This window comes from Stenella coeruleoalba (assembly GCF_951394435.1).
Source record: "Stenella coeruleoalba genome assembly, chromosome: 13".
NCBI classification, from domain to species: Eukaryota; Metazoa; Chordata; class Mammalia; order Artiodactyla; family Delphinidae; genus Stenella; species Stenella coeruleoalba.
In genome coordinates, this window is record NC_137159.1 from 31344054 (window position 1) to 31364480 (window position 20427).

General features: G+C 38.2%; 2 protein-coding genes across 4 annotated transcripts in view; both read right to left on the minus strand.

Annotated features, from left to right (window-relative positions):
• GMCL1 (germ cell-less 1, spermatogenesis associated) overlaps positions 1 to 6685 on the minus strand; it is a 48513-nt gene extending 41828 nt beyond the window's left edge. The window contains exons 1-2 of the mRNA XM_079941523.1: positions 6206 to 6685; positions 582 to 705 (exon numbers count right to left, since the gene is read on the minus strand). Of these exons, the coding sequence (XP_079797649.1) occupies positions 582 to 705; positions 6206 to 6465 (384 nt within the window). The 5' untranslated portion in view covers positions 6466 to 6685. The remainder of the gene's footprint in view (positions 1 to 581; positions 706 to 6205) is intronic.
• Positions 6686 to 9944: 3259 nt separating this feature from the next.
• The window catches only part of ANXA4 (annexin A4), a 70451-nt gene continuing 59968 nt past the window's right edge, over positions 9945 to 20427 (minus strand). For all 3 annotated transcript variants that reach the window (XM_079940755.1, XM_079940754.1, XM_079940756.1), the window contains exons 12-13: positions 19966 to 20088; positions 9945 to 11022 (exon numbers count right to left, since the gene is read on the minus strand). In XM_079940755.1, the coding sequence (XP_079796881.1) occupies positions 10963 to 11022; positions 19966 to 20088 (183 nt within the window). In that variant the 3' untranslated portion in view covers positions 9945 to 10962. The remainder of the gene's footprint in view (positions 11023 to 19965; positions 20089 to 20427) is intronic.

Sequence of the window (20427 nt, forward strand, 5' to 3'; positions counted from 1 at the left end):
CATTTTCTTTTATTTTGAAAGTCTTGAATCTTTAAAATGGGGTGGCTGATAATAATATTTTCACAGAAATCAAACAGGTATATCAGCTAAATGACTTAGTCCATATACTTTTTTGGTTTTGGTTTTGGCATTTTCCAGGAGAGAGGGAAGAGTAAGTGCCAAGAACTTTCCATTTACATTCAGTCTTAACTACAAAGCAACATTTCAGCTGAATTTATCCAACTGAAATAATCATATACAAAATAAACAAATTCAGCAATCCTAACTTAAACGTTGAATGGTTTTTCCCTTTTTGTCAACAGAAGGCACCAAAATAAGCACCTTATTGGAGTAATGACAAAAAGGCTGGTATGACAATGAAAACTCAAAATCTGTTTTCTAGACCAAACTAAGTTTTCACTAACAATGTTCACCATATCTCTTACAAAACAAGACTTTTCATCAGACAGGACTTGAACAACAAATGTTCATGCAAAAGATTACTGTGAAATGCAATGAGAAAGAACAAGACTTATAAGAGTGTGAGTTGTTTTAAGTGACTACCTTGGTTACTCAAATATATAGAAAAATAAAATACTTACTTGACATAAATATATTTTGTGTAAGCTCCACTCTTCTCCTAGAGCACAAATCTTAATGTCACTGTTTTCACCATTTAAAAATAATGTTTGATAAATATATTTGGATGTACTCTTCAATTTTTTCCTGTTAAACGAAATGCAAACGTTACATATATGTAAAACTGAATGTTTTACTGATTTTGCATGTAACTCAAAATACTCCTTTTGCTCAATTTCTATTAAATAGAACCAATTTGTCCACTGTATAAAAAGATAGAGGGATATTATATATTCAAACGTGCTCATGTATGAAAGGGTACATAAGAAACTAATAATAGTGGTTACCGGTGGGGTACTCTATTCCCAAGAGGGGGAATAGTGGATAGATGGGGGCAGCGTGGAAGAGAGACCTTTCACTATACAGCTTTTTGCAATTTCTGATTTTTGAACTAAGAGAATTACCTATTCAATAAAGAAAAGTCAGCATGGTGATTTTTGCGTATTTCCTTATTTAGTAACCAGCACTATGGATGATGTAATACAGCTGCAATAATACTGCTACGCAATTACAAAATGAAGACCAAGAATAAAAATTTCACCCTACACAAATAATTTTAAAAATAATTTACATTTAATCTTATTTTAGTATCGAACTATTCTTAAACTCCTTAAAATGTCTTTTCCCCCACATTGGACAAATGGTTTGCAGCCTTAGACCAAAGGTTTTCAAAATTATGCTCAATGGAGAAGTGTCTTAGGGGCCACCAGGGAGAGCCGAGGTGTGAACTCTGGGCATCCCATCTAACTTCAACCAGAGCAGCATCATACATTATATTTGCAAACACCCTGGATTTGTGCATAAGATTTAATTTAAAGGAAGAATTGTTATTTTTGTTTTGACAATCATTGCTCAAGATGGTTCAGTAAGTAACCAAAGCCCTAGGCAGAGACTGATCAATATCTTTTATATTCCTGGCCAATCCTGATAGCTTTCCTAGGAAAGTTTTTAAATCTTTTTAAAAAATGAAGTAATTGTTTCAGATGGTGTCTTAACAGTGTATTGAACACCCCTTCCCAACAGACGGTAAAAAATGTACATGCTTCAGTGCAGACAGACTTGGGTTTGAGTCCCAGCTCTACTATCACAGCTCAGTTACCTTAGATGTGAAAAGAGGATATTACTATCCACTTCATTGGGTTACTGTAAGAAATAAATGAGACAATGTAGTTTCCAGTTCCTGACAGCACTCTCCCCAAATTATATGAAAAGATTAAAAGTACAGAAAGGAATAAACCCACAACAGGAAAAAGGTGAGGGTGGGCTTATCACATGATGAGAGAATTCCATGGATCTGGAAGTTAGAAAATAAACTGGAATGGAAAAGAGCAGTGACAACCACAGCCCAAAAGATATCACGGTCTAGGATGGACGTTGAAGCCCATCTGCCCTTCAGAACCGTGGGGGTAGGGATGGGGCTGGGAGGATGAGGTCTCAAGGGAAACAGAAGGCAGAAGTGAGGAGTGAGGCAAAAAATGGGGAAACTTGTTCCCCTAATGGCCTCCCCCACTCTCTATGAACACAGAGTACAGATAACTTATACAGACAGATTCCAAGGTTTTTCTAGAAAGAAACTGAACAAATCTATCAGGAAGATCTAAGACTTTGGTGTAGGTGCTGGTGCCCCAGACAAAGCAATCCTCATTCTGGCATTTGAGGAATCTGTAGCCTGTTAGCTCCCAACCTATTCACCCTAAATCATGGTTCCCAAACTGTGTGCCAAAGCACCTAGAGCACCACAGCAAATTCAGGGATGCATGTGGAATATTCCAAAATTAAAGGAAATCACAGAAACATCTTTCAGATACCATGCAATCTACGCTATTAAGTTGTTTGGACCTAACTATGAGATATTTCTTCAGGACCAGAGGTGCCATGAAAAAAATTACTGAGACACTAAGGGCACTGTGAACCAATAAGGCTTGTGAATCTCTGCTCTAAAACAAAGCATGCCCCACCCATATCCAACTTAGTAGTCAGTCTACCTACTCAAAGGGAAGGCCCAGCAGAAACAGATCTATTTACTCAAGACACACACACACACACACACACACACACACACACACACACACACACACACACACACACACACACACACACACACACCAGTGACTCATTCTGAAGCAGACAATCAAGGATCTCTCAACATGAGGAAAATTAACAGCATTAAAGACTATTTTAAAAAAGAGAAAAATTGGCATCAGAGGAAACATATAATTCAGGGAAAACAGAACTTAAAAACTCTAACACTCTAATTATAACCAGTACATCTAGAGAGTTAAGATTACTACATTTATAAAATAATAGGATGCTAAGCTAAAGTATTACTCAGAACAAGGGGGAAAAAAAAAAAGAGATCTTTGGGACCAAAACCACAGTTGCTGAAATTCAAAAAAACAAAAGGGAAAGTTAAGGAAATTTCCCAGAACACAAAGCAAAAAAGACCTAGAAAGGAAAAAAAGAAGAGAAAAGAGGTACAATCCAAGAAATCCAAAATCCGGTTAAGAGGGGTCCAAGAAAGAGAAAACAAAGATAACAGGAGAAAGAGAATTTCAGAAGAAAGTTTCCCCAAACTAGTCTCCAGATTGTAAGGATCCACCAACTACCAAGGCCATTAAAAGACCTACAGTTAAGCACCTTCTAGTTAAATCCCAAAACACTAAAGAAAAAATTCCCAAAGTTCCAGAGAGAAAAAAAGTCGCCTAAAAAGAAAAGAGAATTAGACCAGCATCACATTTTCTCATCAGTATGGTTGGCTAGAAGACAATGAATTAATACCATCAAAGATATCAAAAGTTATTTTAGATTTCTGCACCCAATCAAAAGATGACTAAAGTGAGAGATTAAATTTACAACTAGATAAGCACAAATTACCTTCCTTTGCACCTTTCTTAGGAAAATAATTGAGGATGTAGTTCCCTCAAATGAGTTCAGAAACAAAAAGATACAGGCTACAGAAAACAGTGGATCCGATCCTAGAGACAGAGTCAAAGTAAGTCCCAGGATAAGTGTAGACCTAGAGAGCAATGGATCCAGATTGGAACAAGAAGATGCAGGGACCCAGGAGGGAGGTCTTGGGTTTAGAGAAGAAGGACTCCATGCAAGTGTGTTAGGAAAGAGAAAAATCTGAAGATATGATGAAGGAATATTATTATTTTGTCAATGGCGGGGGTGGGAGGGAAGGCAGTCAGAAAGTCTAAGAAAATAAAAAAGCAATACGAAAAAGTATTGTTCTAATAAGCTACAAATGAAAATAGGGCCCAACATGATGGAATGTAAAAAAAAAAATTTCATTTAATTATGAGGTTAGAAAATTTCTCCCAAGAGAAAAACAAGGGGTTGTGACATTGGATCCAAGAAGTATGATTTATAATCCCAGCACACTACTTGACTCTGCAGTGAACAATATTTACATAGCTATAACAACAACTAACTGTTTACTAGATTTCAATGTTTAGAGACAACCTATGAACGAAAAACTAAAGATCTGGTTGCTGAACAGTTGAGTTTTAAGTCTTGTTAACGTAAAAGTAAAACATGCACTTGACAAAAGGTATAAGGTAGAGAAGGTGGGCCTGGAGGCCAAGGCTTTTCATGGAGTTGTTAGTTGAGGTGGAAGTGCACATGAGACAACCTCAGGAAGCATATTAGTGCCAACATACAAGATTTTCTTACACCCTTCATCCATGCTGAGCTGAATAAACTAGGCATCTTGTACTGATACAACACATACTAGACTCGGACATGCATTTTCCAACAAAAATTTGCTTTAGAAGCTTTCCATTCCACTCCACTCATGTAGTTCAGAGGTTGGCAAACTTTTTCTGTAAAGGTCTAGACAGTTAATATTTTCAGCTTCGTGGACCAGACAGCCTCCAAGCTAGTTTTGTTGGCATGCCAGCGGACAGTTTCTCGCTTGCCAGTCTCAGCCTTCCACATCTTAGCAAACTCCATTACCATCCAGTGGGCCACAACTCCTCCAACATCTGAATCTCAGCTTGGGAAAGGTGGTCCTAGCCCAAATTTGTTCCTTCCTTGGGTATTCTGTCTCAGTCCTAGAAGTAGTGACAGCTCCCTATGTCCTCTATTCCTGTATTTTTTAGAGATCTCTTTACCTTAGTAACTTACCTTTAGTAGTTAATCGCTTGTTACTTCCTAATAATGGTTATTTCAAACTTTCCCTGTTCAAATTACTGTGTGATTTCTTTGAAATGGACCCCTGACATATATATTTCTATAGTGACACTGAATGCAAGTGGTCTAAATACTAATTAAAAGACAGAGATTATCTTATTGGATTTTAAAAAAATCAAGACCCCACTAAATGCTGTCTACAAGATACTTAAAAGACACAGGTTTAAAGGGAAAGAGTGGGAAAAGATGTAACATTTAAACACTTATCAAAAGAAAGTGGCAGTGGCTATAGTATCAGGAATGTAAATGTCTTTACATTTTGTAAAGATAAGGGGAGCCAATTCATCAAGGAGTCCTAATATTTACTGAGTGCTTCCATACCTGGCACTGTGCATCGCATGCATTCTAATATTTGTCAAGTCCTATAAGGCAAGTATTAGTATCTCCATTTTACATATGAGGAAATAAGGCTATTAAGTGCAAAGTACAGACTAGAACTCAGAATCTGAGCTCTTAAAATACTAATTCTCCAAAAAGGTAACTGAACAGTTTGGAAGTGGGGGTCCATTTTTGTAAATATAAACATTCATACATAAAACTGTATGAAGGGATTTATAAATCAAACTACTAACAGAGATTGTTTATGATACTCTTATTTGACAATAAATATGTAACACGTGTAGCATAAAATTTTAGAATCTTTCAAACTTTCGTTTAAAAAATTACATCTATGTGACCCACAGATGGCCTTTAAAAAAAGAGGAGCAACCGGATTTTTTATGTGAAAATTTATTCCACTTATAAACTACATTTTAGTTCACAAGTAAATATTCCGTTTTTCACCTCTTCTAAAAAAGGTTAAGCAAGCTGCCTTACATATATCCACGGTCAACGACTTCGAGTACTAGAGACGTTGAAAGACTCTGTTCCTAGTGAGGAACAAATGTACACAGTACTGATAAATTTCACCTGTACAGCGAGAGTTCCTGTTTGTAATCATTTCCCTTCCACTGTGGACCGACAACAGGGGTGCCCACTTCAGAGCCTAAATTTACGTGTCTTGGCCCATAGAAGGCAGCCGGATGCAAAACATCTTATTCTACTGCCACCCGCTCAGAGAGGACCAAGGTGTATTACGAAGGGCCAGCCGGCCGGCCCTGTCTAAGGTTTAATGAGGGGCAAGCTCTAGCTTGGCGTTTCTCAGTCTCGTCTTGGGGCTGTAGCACCACCCTGGCGGCGTCTGTGGTTTACAAACCAGAATACCGAGCGTCTCCCCAGGTGCTCCCCATCCGCCCTGCCTCGGACCGGCTCCCAGGTCTACCCCATCAAGGGCACGTCCGCTCTTCACAGGCTGGGGAGCGCCTCAGCCCCCGAAGCCCCCCGGGCACCGGGCTCATCCCCAGGCCGGACCGCGGCAGCCGCCCAACAGGTGCGGGCGCGTCCCCCCACGTACCTTCGAGGGGTGTTGAGGAGTCGCTGCTGCTCGTCCCCTTCCTCCTCATCCTCGTCTGTCTCGGAATCGGGGTGACAGGAGCAGAAGGCCTCTCCGCTCCGCTTGCGCTTACGGCTGCCCGGACAGTAACAGAAGCCGTGGGCGGCCGCGTCGCCACCACTCTCCAGCCTCCGGGCCGAGCCCCCAGCCCCAGAACCCGGCTCCTGCTGGCCTCGGGCTCGCCCCGGCTGGCGTAGCACTCGGCTGCTCAACGAGCCCATGGGTCACGGCTCGCCGACACTTTCAGGGAGCGCACCTCAGGGAGTCCAACGAAAACGGTCTCCCGCCATGGCCCGACCACCACCGCCGGCCTCCACGTAGCGCGCGTGCCTACACCGCCACCTTCTCACGCGCAACCCCGACCGTTGCGTTGGACGCTACCGCCTCCATCCTCCGCCACGCCCACCGCGTCTCGCCGCGCAGCGCGCGCGGACCTCAGGACCTTGCCCCCAGACTTTCGCAATAAAGCGCGAGCCGTAGAGCGCATGCGCACGGCGAGCCTCCGGAAGGGGCGGGGGGAGGTGCGTGTACGTCACGGATGGAGCCTGCGCAGAATGGGATGAGGGCGGGAGCGCGGACGTGCGTGGCCAGATTGGCGCTTTCTGCCGTGAGGTCAGCTAGGCCCACCTGCAATCCTGAATTGGGGGCCGGGCTAGCTTTTAGAATTACTTTATACATCCCTTTGTGTTAGCAAGACCGGCAATTCCACCTCGTTTGTTCTTTCTGCGAAGGTTCCTTAAGCTCCAGATGTCTACCGGGCCTTGTGTTAGGCAAGGGGCAAAAAAGACATTGCTGTTTGGGGTCATCTTTGGAGGAGTTCACCATGTGCTAGGGTCACGCCCTGCGCAGGCTTTCCAACAGAGGAGGACCTAGAATGTGGAACTTTGCTAGGCCCTCGGGTTTCTTAAGCAGCACCTCTCCGCTGCCCTTAACTGATTATGGCAACCGTTCCATGCTCTCTTTTCCTTCCCTCCCAGCGGCAGTGGGATGTCTGAATAGGGTCTGAACCGGGACTCTCAGGTTTTAAAGTGCCTTCTGGAGACCCAAGCAAAATTTACAGGTGTCTGAGCAAAAATTACAGGCGTATGCCTGGAGTTTGCAGCCATTGCTATGGACCCTGGACAGTCAGCTTTCATTCCCTGATTCCCTTCGGCTACTTTTTTTTTTTTTTTTTTTAGCATTTTTATTGGAGTGTAATTGTTTTACAACGTTGTGTTTCTGCTGTATAACAAAGTGAATCAGCTATATGTATACATATATCCCCATATCCCCTCCCTCTTGCGTCTCCCTCCCACCCTCCCTATCCCACACTTCTAGGTGGTCACAAAGCACCGAGCCGATCTCCCCGGGTGATGCAGCTGCTTCCCACTAGCTATCTATTTTACTTTTGGTAGTGTATATATGTCAATGCTACTCTCTCACTTGGTCCCAGCTTACCCTTCCCCCCTCCCTGCGTCCTCAAGTCCATTCTCTACATCTGTGTCTTTATTCCTGTCCTGCCCCTAGGTTCATCACCCTTCGGCTACTTTCTAAATAAAATGTTTATAATGAAAATATTTATAATGAAATACCATAAATGAAATATTTATAATGAATTACTCAAATCGAGTAATATGATAAATACCTATCACAAGTATAATAACTTAAATTTTAATAAAAACTTCAATGTATTATACTTGTTTTGATTAATTCTTTTAAGTAGAACAATACAGATAGGCAGAAGCTCCCTCTCCATCTCAGTCTGTTTCTCTCCCTCCACTCTAGTGACCACTATCCTCAGAATGGTGTATATCATTATTCCCATGCGCGTTCTTATACGTGTACCCATAGCAATACGTTTTCTTTTGCACGTTTAGACATGTAAATTAAATGGAATCATTCATACCTATCATTTTGCACCTTTCTTCTCTCTCAAAATTATACTTTTGAGACTTATTCAATTAACAAATCTATAGCTAATTTTCACTGCTCTTGTGTGACACCCAAAATTTATCCTTTCCCTCACTGAGGGAGTTAGGTTGTTTCTACTTTACTGCTCTTATAGAGCAGCATTAAACACCATGTGCAAGAGAGTCACCAAATAGATCCCCAGAAGTGAATTTGCTGGGAACTTTTCAACTTTATTATCTGTTGCCAAATTGCTCTCTGAAATGACTGCACCAGTTTATACTCCCATCAGCAGTATGTGTAATTTGGACATCCCAGTGTACTCACTCTGAGAAGTCTGAACTGAGAGAGGCTAGCAGAGGCAGCTTGGTGGAGGTAGGGGGTAGGGGAGGAGCAGAAAATGATTGCTGCTAGGGGATCAGCCTGCATGCCCAGAATTTGTCAGCACAAAGGATACGCATGGAACAAATGTGGGCCACTATAAGACAGCCAGCATGGAATCATCTTAGATCCTGTCTAAAAGGCCTGGGTGGAAAGACAAACAGACTTCAGCACAAAGAGCTTGAATTCCTAGGGGCTGAAAAAGGAGAACTGCATTTGCTTTGCCAAAGGAACTAAAGATGAGTATTTTACTGGTGATGGAGTTGTAAAGGAACTCAGGAGAATGCCAACAAGAATCAGCTTTAAACTTCTGACAGAACTAAAAAACAAAAAACATCTGACAGGGTCACACATCATTGATCATCTACCACCACAGCACTAACAGATAAGAACTTTCCTGCTCCCATTTACTCTCCTCCCTTCTGCTAGGTAGGGGAGGGGAAGGTAGGGTCTAGAAAGAAGACTAGGTGAAGAAAGAAAAGAAGCCCACCATATCACCCTCCCCAAACTCCAGCTTCCTGCTGGCAATAAGCCAGATCTGAATGAGGGGAGAAGCCTCAACTGTAAATGAAGTTTGGAATTTTGAATGAAAACATTAATTGCTGAAATGACACAGTTCTATAGTAGGACTTTTTAAAGCCAAAGAATGACCAGAAAAGTCACGACCCTATCCTCTATCTGAATTTTCATCTAAAGACAGGAGAAGAACTGGACCCAATGAATAAATGTAAATGGACAGTGGGAGAAAAAAAACAAAGTTGCTTCCTAGTTATATTACAAAGTCATGCTTGTTCAGTACATCAATCATTCCTCCAGGGTGGCTTTAACCTACTCTGTAGAAAGCTTCCCATCAACATATGTAATTTGTTTTAAAATTCTGGCTAAGCCATATATAATTTAAAGATAACCCCCCCCCCAAATTTGTAATGCTTCCAAAGCCAAATAACGTTAATTTGGAAATTCCATGCTCTTCTGGGTAGGTATTGAAGCAGCAGTACTATTTCCTATAATTAACTGGAATGACTAAGTATTCATGTAAATAGCTTTCACCAGTAGTCAAGCACTTGTAATAGGCAAGTAGAAACAAATCCTTATATTTCACCCATCAAAATACAGCAAATAACTATAGAATGAAGAAGACAAATATTCTTATTTAATATGAATGTTCTACTTAGAACCGAGAGCATCACTCATTTCCAGAGATAACTTAAATATACTATTTTATATCATTAAGTAGTGTTTGGTATATATGAACATTAGTTTTACAGCAGTAGAGGTACATAAGATTAAATATGTTATTTTGCCTAATGTTGTACTTTCTAATAGAAATTGAGTAACACAAATCCTTCAAAAATATCTACTTTCAGAGTCCAGGATGAAAAAACTCACAAGCAGAAAAGTCAGTCAGAGAAAGCATACACGTCATTTGAAAGGCACTGGGTTTTATTGAAATTATTTTTCCATGTTGTATACAAAGTGAACTTTTAAATTAAATCCAAGTACACCTTTACAGTAATTCTAGAGTTGAAAGGCACAGTGCAAGTATAAATTACTACAAATCAACAAAACTGAAAATGATTTTAAAAATTTTGGGCACAAAAATTTTTCTTTAAGTAAAAATAAATTCAGAGCACTACACCATCACCAGAATACGCAGTTTGACACAATTCTTTCACATTCATCTTCAAGCTGGATCAATACCATTATTATTATTTTATTATATTGTTATTATTAACCATAATATTGTGGAATGTTCAGCATTTATGTTTGGTAACCAGACATATATGATCTGTATAACCACATTTAGAATTGAATTCGTTCAGAAGAGTTGGTGAGTTTGGTATACTTTAACCTGGAGAGACTGAGATGGTAACATAAGATGTGATGGAGGAAGTCTCTAATGCCAAACTTAGTAAAGATCAACTAACACTTTAGACAAAAACCTAAACAAAGGAGATCTGTGGATGCTTTCAAACTATGACATGTAAAATAGCAAATTGGATAGATTTTCTTACTAACTAGATGCTCACAATTTCAAACCAAGAAATTACTAGCCACTCTAAAAATAGAATTAGGGAAGAAAAGTGATTTTAGAACAGTCTTCCATTTCAACAGTTTTCACCAAAAAGAAAATATGAAATAATTTAATATATTCCAATTTCTGTGAAACACAAACAAGGAAGAAATCTGTTGAAAACATGGAGCACATTCTTATTTCTAATTTAAAATCTCCTTTTAGGTTTTATAAGCTTTGAAAAGCAAGTACAGCTTTAAAGCATCATAGTGAGTAATTACAGATGAATACTAATGCAGTCTATATCTTAGGAGGCATCTGTAGGCATTTTAATTGGAAATAACCATTCTGAGGTAATGCTAGTAGCAGTGTAGAAAAATGAAGTTAAAAAAAATGCAAAGTGTAGGGAATCCTCCTATCCTTTCTGGATTTTATTTTAATCATCTCCTCCACAGAGAATGAGCAATACCTTCTTATAGTCTCCAGATGTATCACCCTGGGGACAAGGAAAGCAGAGTTACAATCAGATAAATGGGTTTAAAAATAGAATACACAGCTCAAAGTCATCTAGGCTAACTTTTTCAGTCTTGCCAGGATCATTCTTAGAGAGGTTTTTTTTTTTAAATGACATTTGTTATTTTTTATTATAAAAAGAACACCTGTTCAATGTAGAAAATAGACATAAAAGAATATAAAAACATCATCTATAATTCTAACATCTAGAGATTACTCTGCCTAACATTTTGTTTTTTGCATATCCTTCCAGACTTTTTTCTATGGATATAGATTCCTACATGATGGGATTGTAGTATTCTTCCATATTCTACTTATTTAAACTTCTATACCTATTTCCCTATTTTAATTTATTAAATACTCTTCCACAGTATCATTCCTTAATGGTTACAGAGTATTCTATTGTACATAGGTAAAATAATTTATTTGATTACCCCCCATTGGATATTTATGTTTTTTTTCCAATTTTTCACTATTATAAACACTGCTGCAATAAACATACTATAAATTTTTGTGCATTTTTTGAATGATGTATTCAGGATAAATGTTCATAAAATGGGAATTACCAGATTAATGATCATGTATTTTCTTTGAATATGGGTTGCAAAATAGCCTTCCAGAAAGGTGCTATAATTTCTACATAGAATTTTTCATGGCCTAAATAATAGATCAATTTTTGCTAGTGCTTCATGGGCACTAGAAAAGATGGGATGGGATTCAAAGTTTAATGTATATCTATTAAAATCAATCTTAATACACCCTTGTTTATACTTTATCTCATTGATCTGCCAAAAGAGAAGGATGTGTTAAAGTCTATCTAGCATAGTATTTCCATCAACGTCTTCTTTTGGAGCCTCAAGTTTCTTATTTATATATTTGAATGCAATACTATTTGGCAACTAACGTTTTATGGTAATTTAATCTTTGTTGTAAATTGTTGCTTTTATCAATATAAAGTGATCTATTACTTTGTCCTATTTAATGCTTTTTCCCCTTAAATTCTTCTTTTTACTTATAGTATAATCCCTGCTTTCTTTTTGTCAAATGTTCTTTTCCCTGGCCTTTTCTTTTTAAAGCTTCTTACATATCACTGTATTTCAATTGTTCCTTATAAACAGCATAGAGTAGGATTTTATATTTTTACCTAACCTGAGAGTTTATTTATTATTATAACTTAAATTTGTAACCTTACTCCTGTCTTTTTTCTATTATTTACATATTTTCTATTTCTATTCTGTTTCTTTTGACAATTTTTATTGAATGGGCAATGTATTCTTTATTTTAAATTTCTTCCAGTGTTGTGTGAGTGTGTGTATACACATATTAACGTATTTATATATATACAAACATATAATGTAAATGTATTTATTGTGCTGTTTCCCCTAGTCAATCAATATTTTTTACCCCATCATTTTAGTGTCTGTATAGTATTCCACTGGATAGATTTCCCATAATTTGAGTCATTCTCTATTGGTTAATAAAAATTAAAATAATGTGTAATAAACTCTGTAACCACTAAGCAAGAACTTCCTATTCCCCTTATCCTCCAGCCCCTGGTAAACTCTAATCTACCTTCTGTCTCTATGAATTTACCTAGTCTAAATATTTCATGTAAGTAGAATCATATACAGTATTTGTCCTTTTGTGTCTAGTTTAGGTCACTTAGCATGTTTCCAAAGTTCATCCATGTATCGGAAACTTCATTCACATTATGTGTGTATATATCACGTTTTGTTTATCCATTCACCTGTTCATGGACCCTTAGGTTGTTTCCACCTTTTGGCTATTATAAATAATGTTAACATTGGTGTCCAAATACCTGTTTAAGTCCCCTTTTTCATTTCTTTTGAGTATACACCTGGAAGTGGAATTGCGGGGTAACATGGTAATTCTATGCTTAAATTTTTGAGGAAGTGCCAAACTGTTTTCCACAACGGCTGCACCATTTTACATTCACACCAGCAATACACAAGGTTCTAATTTCTCCACATCCTCTCCTACATTTGTTATTTTCCATGTTTTAAAAATTATAGCCATCTTAGTAGGTACGACGTCGTATTTCACTGTGGTTTTCATAATGATGTTGAACAGCTTTTCACGTGCTTATTGCCCATTTGTATATCTCCCTTGGAGAAATGACGATATTTAAATCCCTTGTCATTTTTTAATTGGGTTGTTTGTCTTTTTGTTATTGAGTTTTAGGAGTTCTTTATATATTCTGGATAGTAAACCCTTACTAGATATTATTTTCTCCCATTCTGTGGATTAGCGCACTTTTATCTTATTATTTTGCCTAAAGATATTCTTAAATATATAATAACTAAGTAAGAGGTATAGTTTATTTTTTAAACATTTATTGGCAAGTTGCCTCCCCGGAAAGTTAGACTAGTTTATAGTGCTTCCATAAGAGACGGCGAGATTTTCCCAAGCCTTTCTCAATGCTGGTTATGACCTCTTTAAACTTTTTTAAGGTATTAGGTGAAAAATGATGATTTGCTTTTATTTGCAATCCATTGTATATTAGTGAGATTAAACATTGTACATATTTATTGTCCATTTGTGTCTCATCTTTCATGAAGCTCATGTTTTCTTTCTGTCCAGTTTTCTTTTAGGATTTTTCTCCTTGTTCTTAGTAATTTGTACAAGTTCCTCATATAGGGATATTAACCCTACATTATAAGTATATGTTACAAATATATTTTCCCATAGCTTCATTTATGGTCATCCTTGAATCTTAAAATTGTTTTGCTTACACCTAGCTATATTTCAGCTCTGCAAAAAACAGTGACCTCACAGACTGTACAGAAATAGAAACAAGTTCCTAAATGCCTTGTAGACATAGTCATAAACTCTGCAGCTCAAATCACCTAGTAGTTAAACCTCTCCAAGCTATGAGTAGGATCAGAATATTTAATTCACAGATCAAATCCTGATCTGTGCTGGCAACACCAGCTTCTAGGGAAATGGGTTTGGCTTCATATTCCTGAGGCACTTCTGGCATCCTCAAGAAGCAAAGTCCCAGTAATGAGGGGTTTTGAGAGACGTGAATCATTTCGCATCACTCCCATGCCATGTTAGGACTCCTAGAAGTCTGGTGCCAGGTAAAGAATAGCAATCCAGGATGACTATCATGTTTTCCCATATTTTCAGCAGACCTCAGCTGGCCCTGGATGTGGTTCTGGATGACTGATTCAGTTGCTTCTCTTTTATTGTAAGCAGGTAGAAATGGAAATTGTGCTCTTAAAACCATTCATTAAAATATAATCTTTCTTGAGAGGTGGAGGGTGGCTGTGTCTCACCGTGAGGACAAGGACACTGGCAGCAGAAGTTCTAGGAAGTACTCCTTGGCATAAGCCCTCCCAGAGTCCGCCATTACCCCCACCAAAGAGCCCAGGTAGGTTCTAGTGTTGGGTCGCCTCAGGCCAAACAAGGAGGGAACCCAGCCCCACCCACCAACCATCAAGCGGATTGAAGTTTTACTGAGCTCTGCCTACCAGAGCAACATCCAGCTCTACCCACCACAAGTCCCTCCCATCAGGAAACTTGCACAAGCCTCTTAGATAGCCTCATCCACCAGAGGGCAGACAGCAGAAGCAAGAAGAAATACAATCCTGCAGCCTGTGGAACAAAAACCACATTCACAGAAAGATAGACAAGATGAAAAGGCAGAGGGCTATGTACCAGATGAAGGAACAAGATAAAACCCCAGAAAAACAACTAAATGAAGTGGAGATAGGCAACCTTCCAGAAAAAGAATTCAGAATAATGATAGGGAAGATGATCCAGGACCTCGGAAAAAGAATGGAGGCAAAGATCGAGAGGATGCAAGAAATGTTTAACAGAGATCTAGAAGAATTAAAGAACAAACAAACAGAGATGAACAATACAATAACTGAAATGAAAAATACACTAGAAGGAATCAATAGCAGAATAACTGAGGCAGAGGAACGGATAAGTGACCTGGAAGACAGAATGGTGGAAATCACTGCCATGGAACAGAATAAAGAAAAAAGAATGAAAAGAAATGAAGACAGCCTAAGAGACATCTGGGACAACATTAAATGCAACACATTCGCATTATAGTGGTCCCAGAAGGAGAAGAGAGAGAGAAAGGGCCAGAGAAATTATTTGAAGAGATTATAGTCGAAAACTTCCCTAACATGGGAAAGGAAATAGCCACCCAAGTCTAGGAAGTGCAGAGAGTCCCATACAGGATAAACCTAAGGAGAGGCACATAGTAATCAAATTGGCAAAAATCAAAGACAAAGAAAAATTATTGAAAGCAGCAGGGTAAAAATTACAAATAACATACAAGGGAATTCCCAAAAGGTTAACAGCTGATTTCTCAGCAAAAATCCTACAGGTCAGAAGGGAGTGGCATGGTATAATTAAAGTGATGAAAGGGAAGAACCTCCAACCAAGATCACTCTACTCAGCAAGGATCTCATCCAGATTTGATGGAGAAAGCAAAAGCTTTAAAGACAAGCAAAAGCTAAGAGGATGCAGCACCACCAAACCAGCTCTACAACAAATGCTAAAGGAACTTCTCTAAGTGGAAAACACAAGAGAAGAAAAGGACCTACAAAAACAAACCCATAACAATTAGGAAAATGGTAATAGGAACATACATATCAATAATTACCTTAAACGTAAATGGATTCAATGCTCCAGCCAAAAGACACAGGCTTGCTGAATGGATACAAAAACAAGACCCATCTATATGCTGTCTACAAGAGACCCACTTCAGACCTAGGGACACATAAAGACTGAAAATGTGGGGATGGAAAAAGATATTCCATGCAAATGGAAATCAAAAGAAATCTGGAGTAGCAATACTCATATTAGATAAAAGAGACTTTAAAATAAAGAATGTTACAAGAGACAAGGAAGGACACTGCATAATGATCAAGGGATCAAACCAAGAAGAAGATATAACAATTATAAATATATATGCACCCAACATAGGAGCACCGCAATACATAAGGCAACTGCTAACAGCTATAAAAGAGGAAATCGACAGTAACACAATAATAGTGGGGGACTTTAACACCTCACTTACACCAATGGACAGATCATCCAAAATGAAAATAAATAAGGAAACAGAAGCTTTAAATGACACAATAGACCAGATAGATTTAATTGATATTTATAGGACATTCCGTCCAAAAACAGCAGATTACACTTTCTTCTCAAGTGCGCACGGAACATTCTCCAGGATAGATCACACCTTGGGTCACAAATCAAGCCTCAGTAAATTTAAGAAAATTGAAATCATATCAAACATCTTTTCTGACCACAATGCTATGAGATTAGAAATCAATTACATGGAAAAAAACATAAAAAACACAAACACATGGAAGCTAAACAATACATTACTAAATAATCAAGAAATCACTGAAGAAATCAAAGAGGAAATCAAAAAATACCTAGAGACAAGTGACAATGAAAACATGACAATCCAAAACCTATGGGATGCAGCAAAAGCAGTTCTAAGAGGGAAGTTTATAGCTATACAAGCCTACCTCAAGAAACAAGAAAAATCTCAAATAAACAATCTAACTTTACACCTAAAGGAACTAGAGAAAGAAGAACAAACAAAACCCAAAGTTAGCAGAAGGAAAGGAATCATATAGATCAGAGCAGAAATAAATGAAACAGAAACAAAGAAAACAATAGCAAAGATCAATAAAACTAAAAGCTGGTTCTTTGAGAAGATAAACAAAACCGATAAACCATTAGCCAGACTCATCAAGAAAAAGAGGGAGACAACTCAAATCAATAAAATTAGAAATGAAAAAGAAGAAGTTACAATAAACAAGACAGAAATACAAAGCATCCTAAGAGATTACTATAAGCAACTCTATGCCAATAAAATGGACAACCTGGAAGAAATGGATAAACTCTCAGAAAGGTATAACCTTCCAAGACTGAAACAGGAAGAAATAGAAAATATGAACAGACCAATCACATGTAATGAAGTTGAAACTGTGATTAAAAGTCTTCCAACAAACAAGTCCAGGACCAGATGGCTTCACAGGTGAATTCTATCAAACATTTAGAGAAGAGCTAACACCCATCCTTCTCAAACTCTTCCAAAAAATTGCAGATGAAGGAACACTCCCAAACTCATTCTATGAGGCAACCATCAGCCTGATACCAAAACCAGACAAAGATACTACAAAAAAAGAAAATTACAGACCAATATCACTGATAAATATAGATGCAAAAATCCTCAACAAAATACTAGTAAACAGAATCCAACAACACATTAAAAGGATCATACACCATGATCAAGTGGGATTTATCCAAAGGATGCAAGGATTCCTCAATATATGCAAATCAATCAATGTGATACACCATATTAACAAATTGAAGAATAAAAACCATATGATCATCTCAATAGATGCAGAAAAAGCTTTTGACAAAATGCAACACTCATTTATGATAAAAACTCTCTAGAAACTGGGCATAGAGGGAACCTACCTCAACATAATAAAGGCCTTATATGATAAACCCACAGCAAACATCATTCTCAGTGGTGAAAAACTGAAAGCACTTCTTCTAAGATCAGGAATGATGAGACAAGGATGTCCACTCTCCCCACTATTATTCAACATAGTTTTGGAAGTCCTAGCCATGGCAATCAGAGAAGAAAAAGAAATAAAAGGAATACCAATTGGAAAAGAAGAAGTAAAACAGTCACTGTTTGCAGATGACAGCATACTGTACATAGAGAATCCTAAAGATGCCACCAGAAAACTACTAGAGCTAAACAATGAATTTGGTAAAGTTGCAGGGTACAATATTAATGCACAGAAATCTCTTGCATTCCTATACACTAATGATGAAAAATCTGAAAGAGAAATTAAGGAAACACTCCCATTTACCATTGCAAAAAGAATAAAATACCTAGGAATAAACCTACCTAGGGAGACAAAAGACCTGTATGCAGAAAACTATAAGACGCTTATGAAAGAAATTAAAGATGATACCAACAGATGGAGAGATATACCATGTCCTTGGATTGGAAGAATCCGTATTGTGAAAATGACTGTACTACCCAAAACAATGTACAGATTCAAATTACCAATGGCATTTTTTACAGAACTTGAACAAAAAATCTTAAAATTTGAATGGGGACACAAAAGACCCCAAGTATCCAAAGTAGTCTCGGGGGAAAAAAATGGAGCTGGAGGTATCAGACTCCCCGACTTCAGACTATACTACAAACCTACAGTAATCAAGACAATATGGTACTGGCACAAAAACAGAAACATAGATCAGTGGAACAAGATAGAAAGCCCAAAGATAAACCCAGACACCTATGGTCAACTAATCTATGACAAAGGAGGCAAGGATATGCAATGGAGAAAAGCCAGCCTCTTCAATAAGTGGTGCTGGGAAAACTGGATAGCTACATGTAAAAGAATGAAATTAGAACACTCCCTATCACCATACACAAAAATAAACTCAAAATGGATTACAGACCTAAATGTAAGTCCGGACACTATAAAACTCTTAAAGGAAAACATAGGAAGAACACTCTTTGACATAAATCACAGCAAGATCTTTTTTCATCCACCTCCTAGAGTAATGGAAATAAAAATAAACAAATGGGACCAAATGAAACGTCAAAGCTTTTGCACAGCAAAGGAAACCATAAACAAGACCAAAAGACAGCCCTCAGAATGGGAGAAAATATTTGCAAACGAATCAATGGACAAAGGATTAATCTCCAAAATATATAAACAGCTCATGCAGCTCAATATTAAAAAAACAAACAACCCAATCCAAAAATGGGCAGAAGACCTAAATAGACATTTCTCCAAAGAAGACATACAGATAGCCAAGAAGTACATGAAAAGCTGCTCAACATCACTAATTATTAGAGAAATGCAAATCAAAACTACAATGAGGTATCACCTGACACCAGTTAGAATGGGCATCACCAGAAAATCTACAAACAAGAAATGCTGGAGAGGGTGTGGAGAAAAGGGAACCCTCTTGCACTGCTGGTGGGAATGTAAATTGATACAACCACTATAGAGAATAGTATGGAGATTCCTTAAAAAACTAAAAATAGAATTACCATATGACCCAGCAATCCCACTATTGGGCATATACCCAAAGAAAATCATGATTCAAAAAGACACATGCACCCCAATGTTCATTGCAGCACTATTTACAATAGCCAGGTCATGGAAGCAACCTAAGTGCCCATCGACAGATGAATGGATAATGAAGATGTGGTACATATATACAATGGAATATTACTCAGCCATTAAAAGGAACGAAATTGGGTCATTTGTACAGATGTGGATGGATCTAGAGACTGTCATACAGAGTGAAGTAAGTCAGAAAGAGAAAAACAAATATCGTATATTAACGCATATATGTGGAACCTAGAAAAATGGTACAGATGAACCGGTTTGCAGGGCAGAAATTGAGACACGGATGTAGAGAACAAACGTATGGACCCCAAAGGGGAAAGCGGCAGGGGGTGTGGGGGTGGTGGTGGGATGAATTGGGAGATTGGGATTGACATGTATACACTAATGTGTATAAAACTGATGACTAATAAGAACCGCTGTATAAAAAAATAAATAAAATAAAATTCAAAAATTAAAAAAAAATATGGACACTCCAAAAATATATATATATATATATATATAATCTTTCTTTGTCTGGGGTCAACATGAAATAATTAACTCTATTTAGAAAGCAAACATTTCCAGCTTCTAACCAGGCAGAGATTTAAACATCTGTGGGAAAGGAGAGAGACTGGAAATATCTGAATTAGAGTACCATCCTTAAATGGAATGATGTCTGCCAAGGAGAGGATAAGAAGTGTCTAAAAACCTAGGTCAGAACCCCCTCCTTTCATCAGCACTTTCCTCTGGGCCAAGGCAAGGCTGCTGTGACCCACCTTGATGAAGGAGTACAGAGACTTTCCATAGAGCCTCTTGAAGTTTGCCCGGATGTCCAACATGTCAATCTCCGCTCGAGAAACCATCACTCTGATAAGGGTGTTGTCATCAGTGCCCAAGCCCTAAGGAAGAAACAAGATCCCTGCATGCAAAGCTGAGCTAGTTTTCAGACAGTGCTCTTTGTTAGTCTATCAAGGTAAACTATGTATCAGTCTCCCGATGACATCCCTTGTACTCTAACCTTAGAGGCCTGTGGAGTCTGGTTCCTTACCACGGAGCTCAAGGGTTTCCCCAACTTATCTTTTCAACACTCAGTGTTCTGACCAGAGGAGATAGCTCTCTGCCCTTCTAGAGACACACCCTGTGTTCTCCAGCCCTCCTGCCTCACATACAGTGATCCACCCACCATGTCATCCTCCCTTCCCAGCTTTACCGTCCTTCCTACCATGTAAAACTCTCTG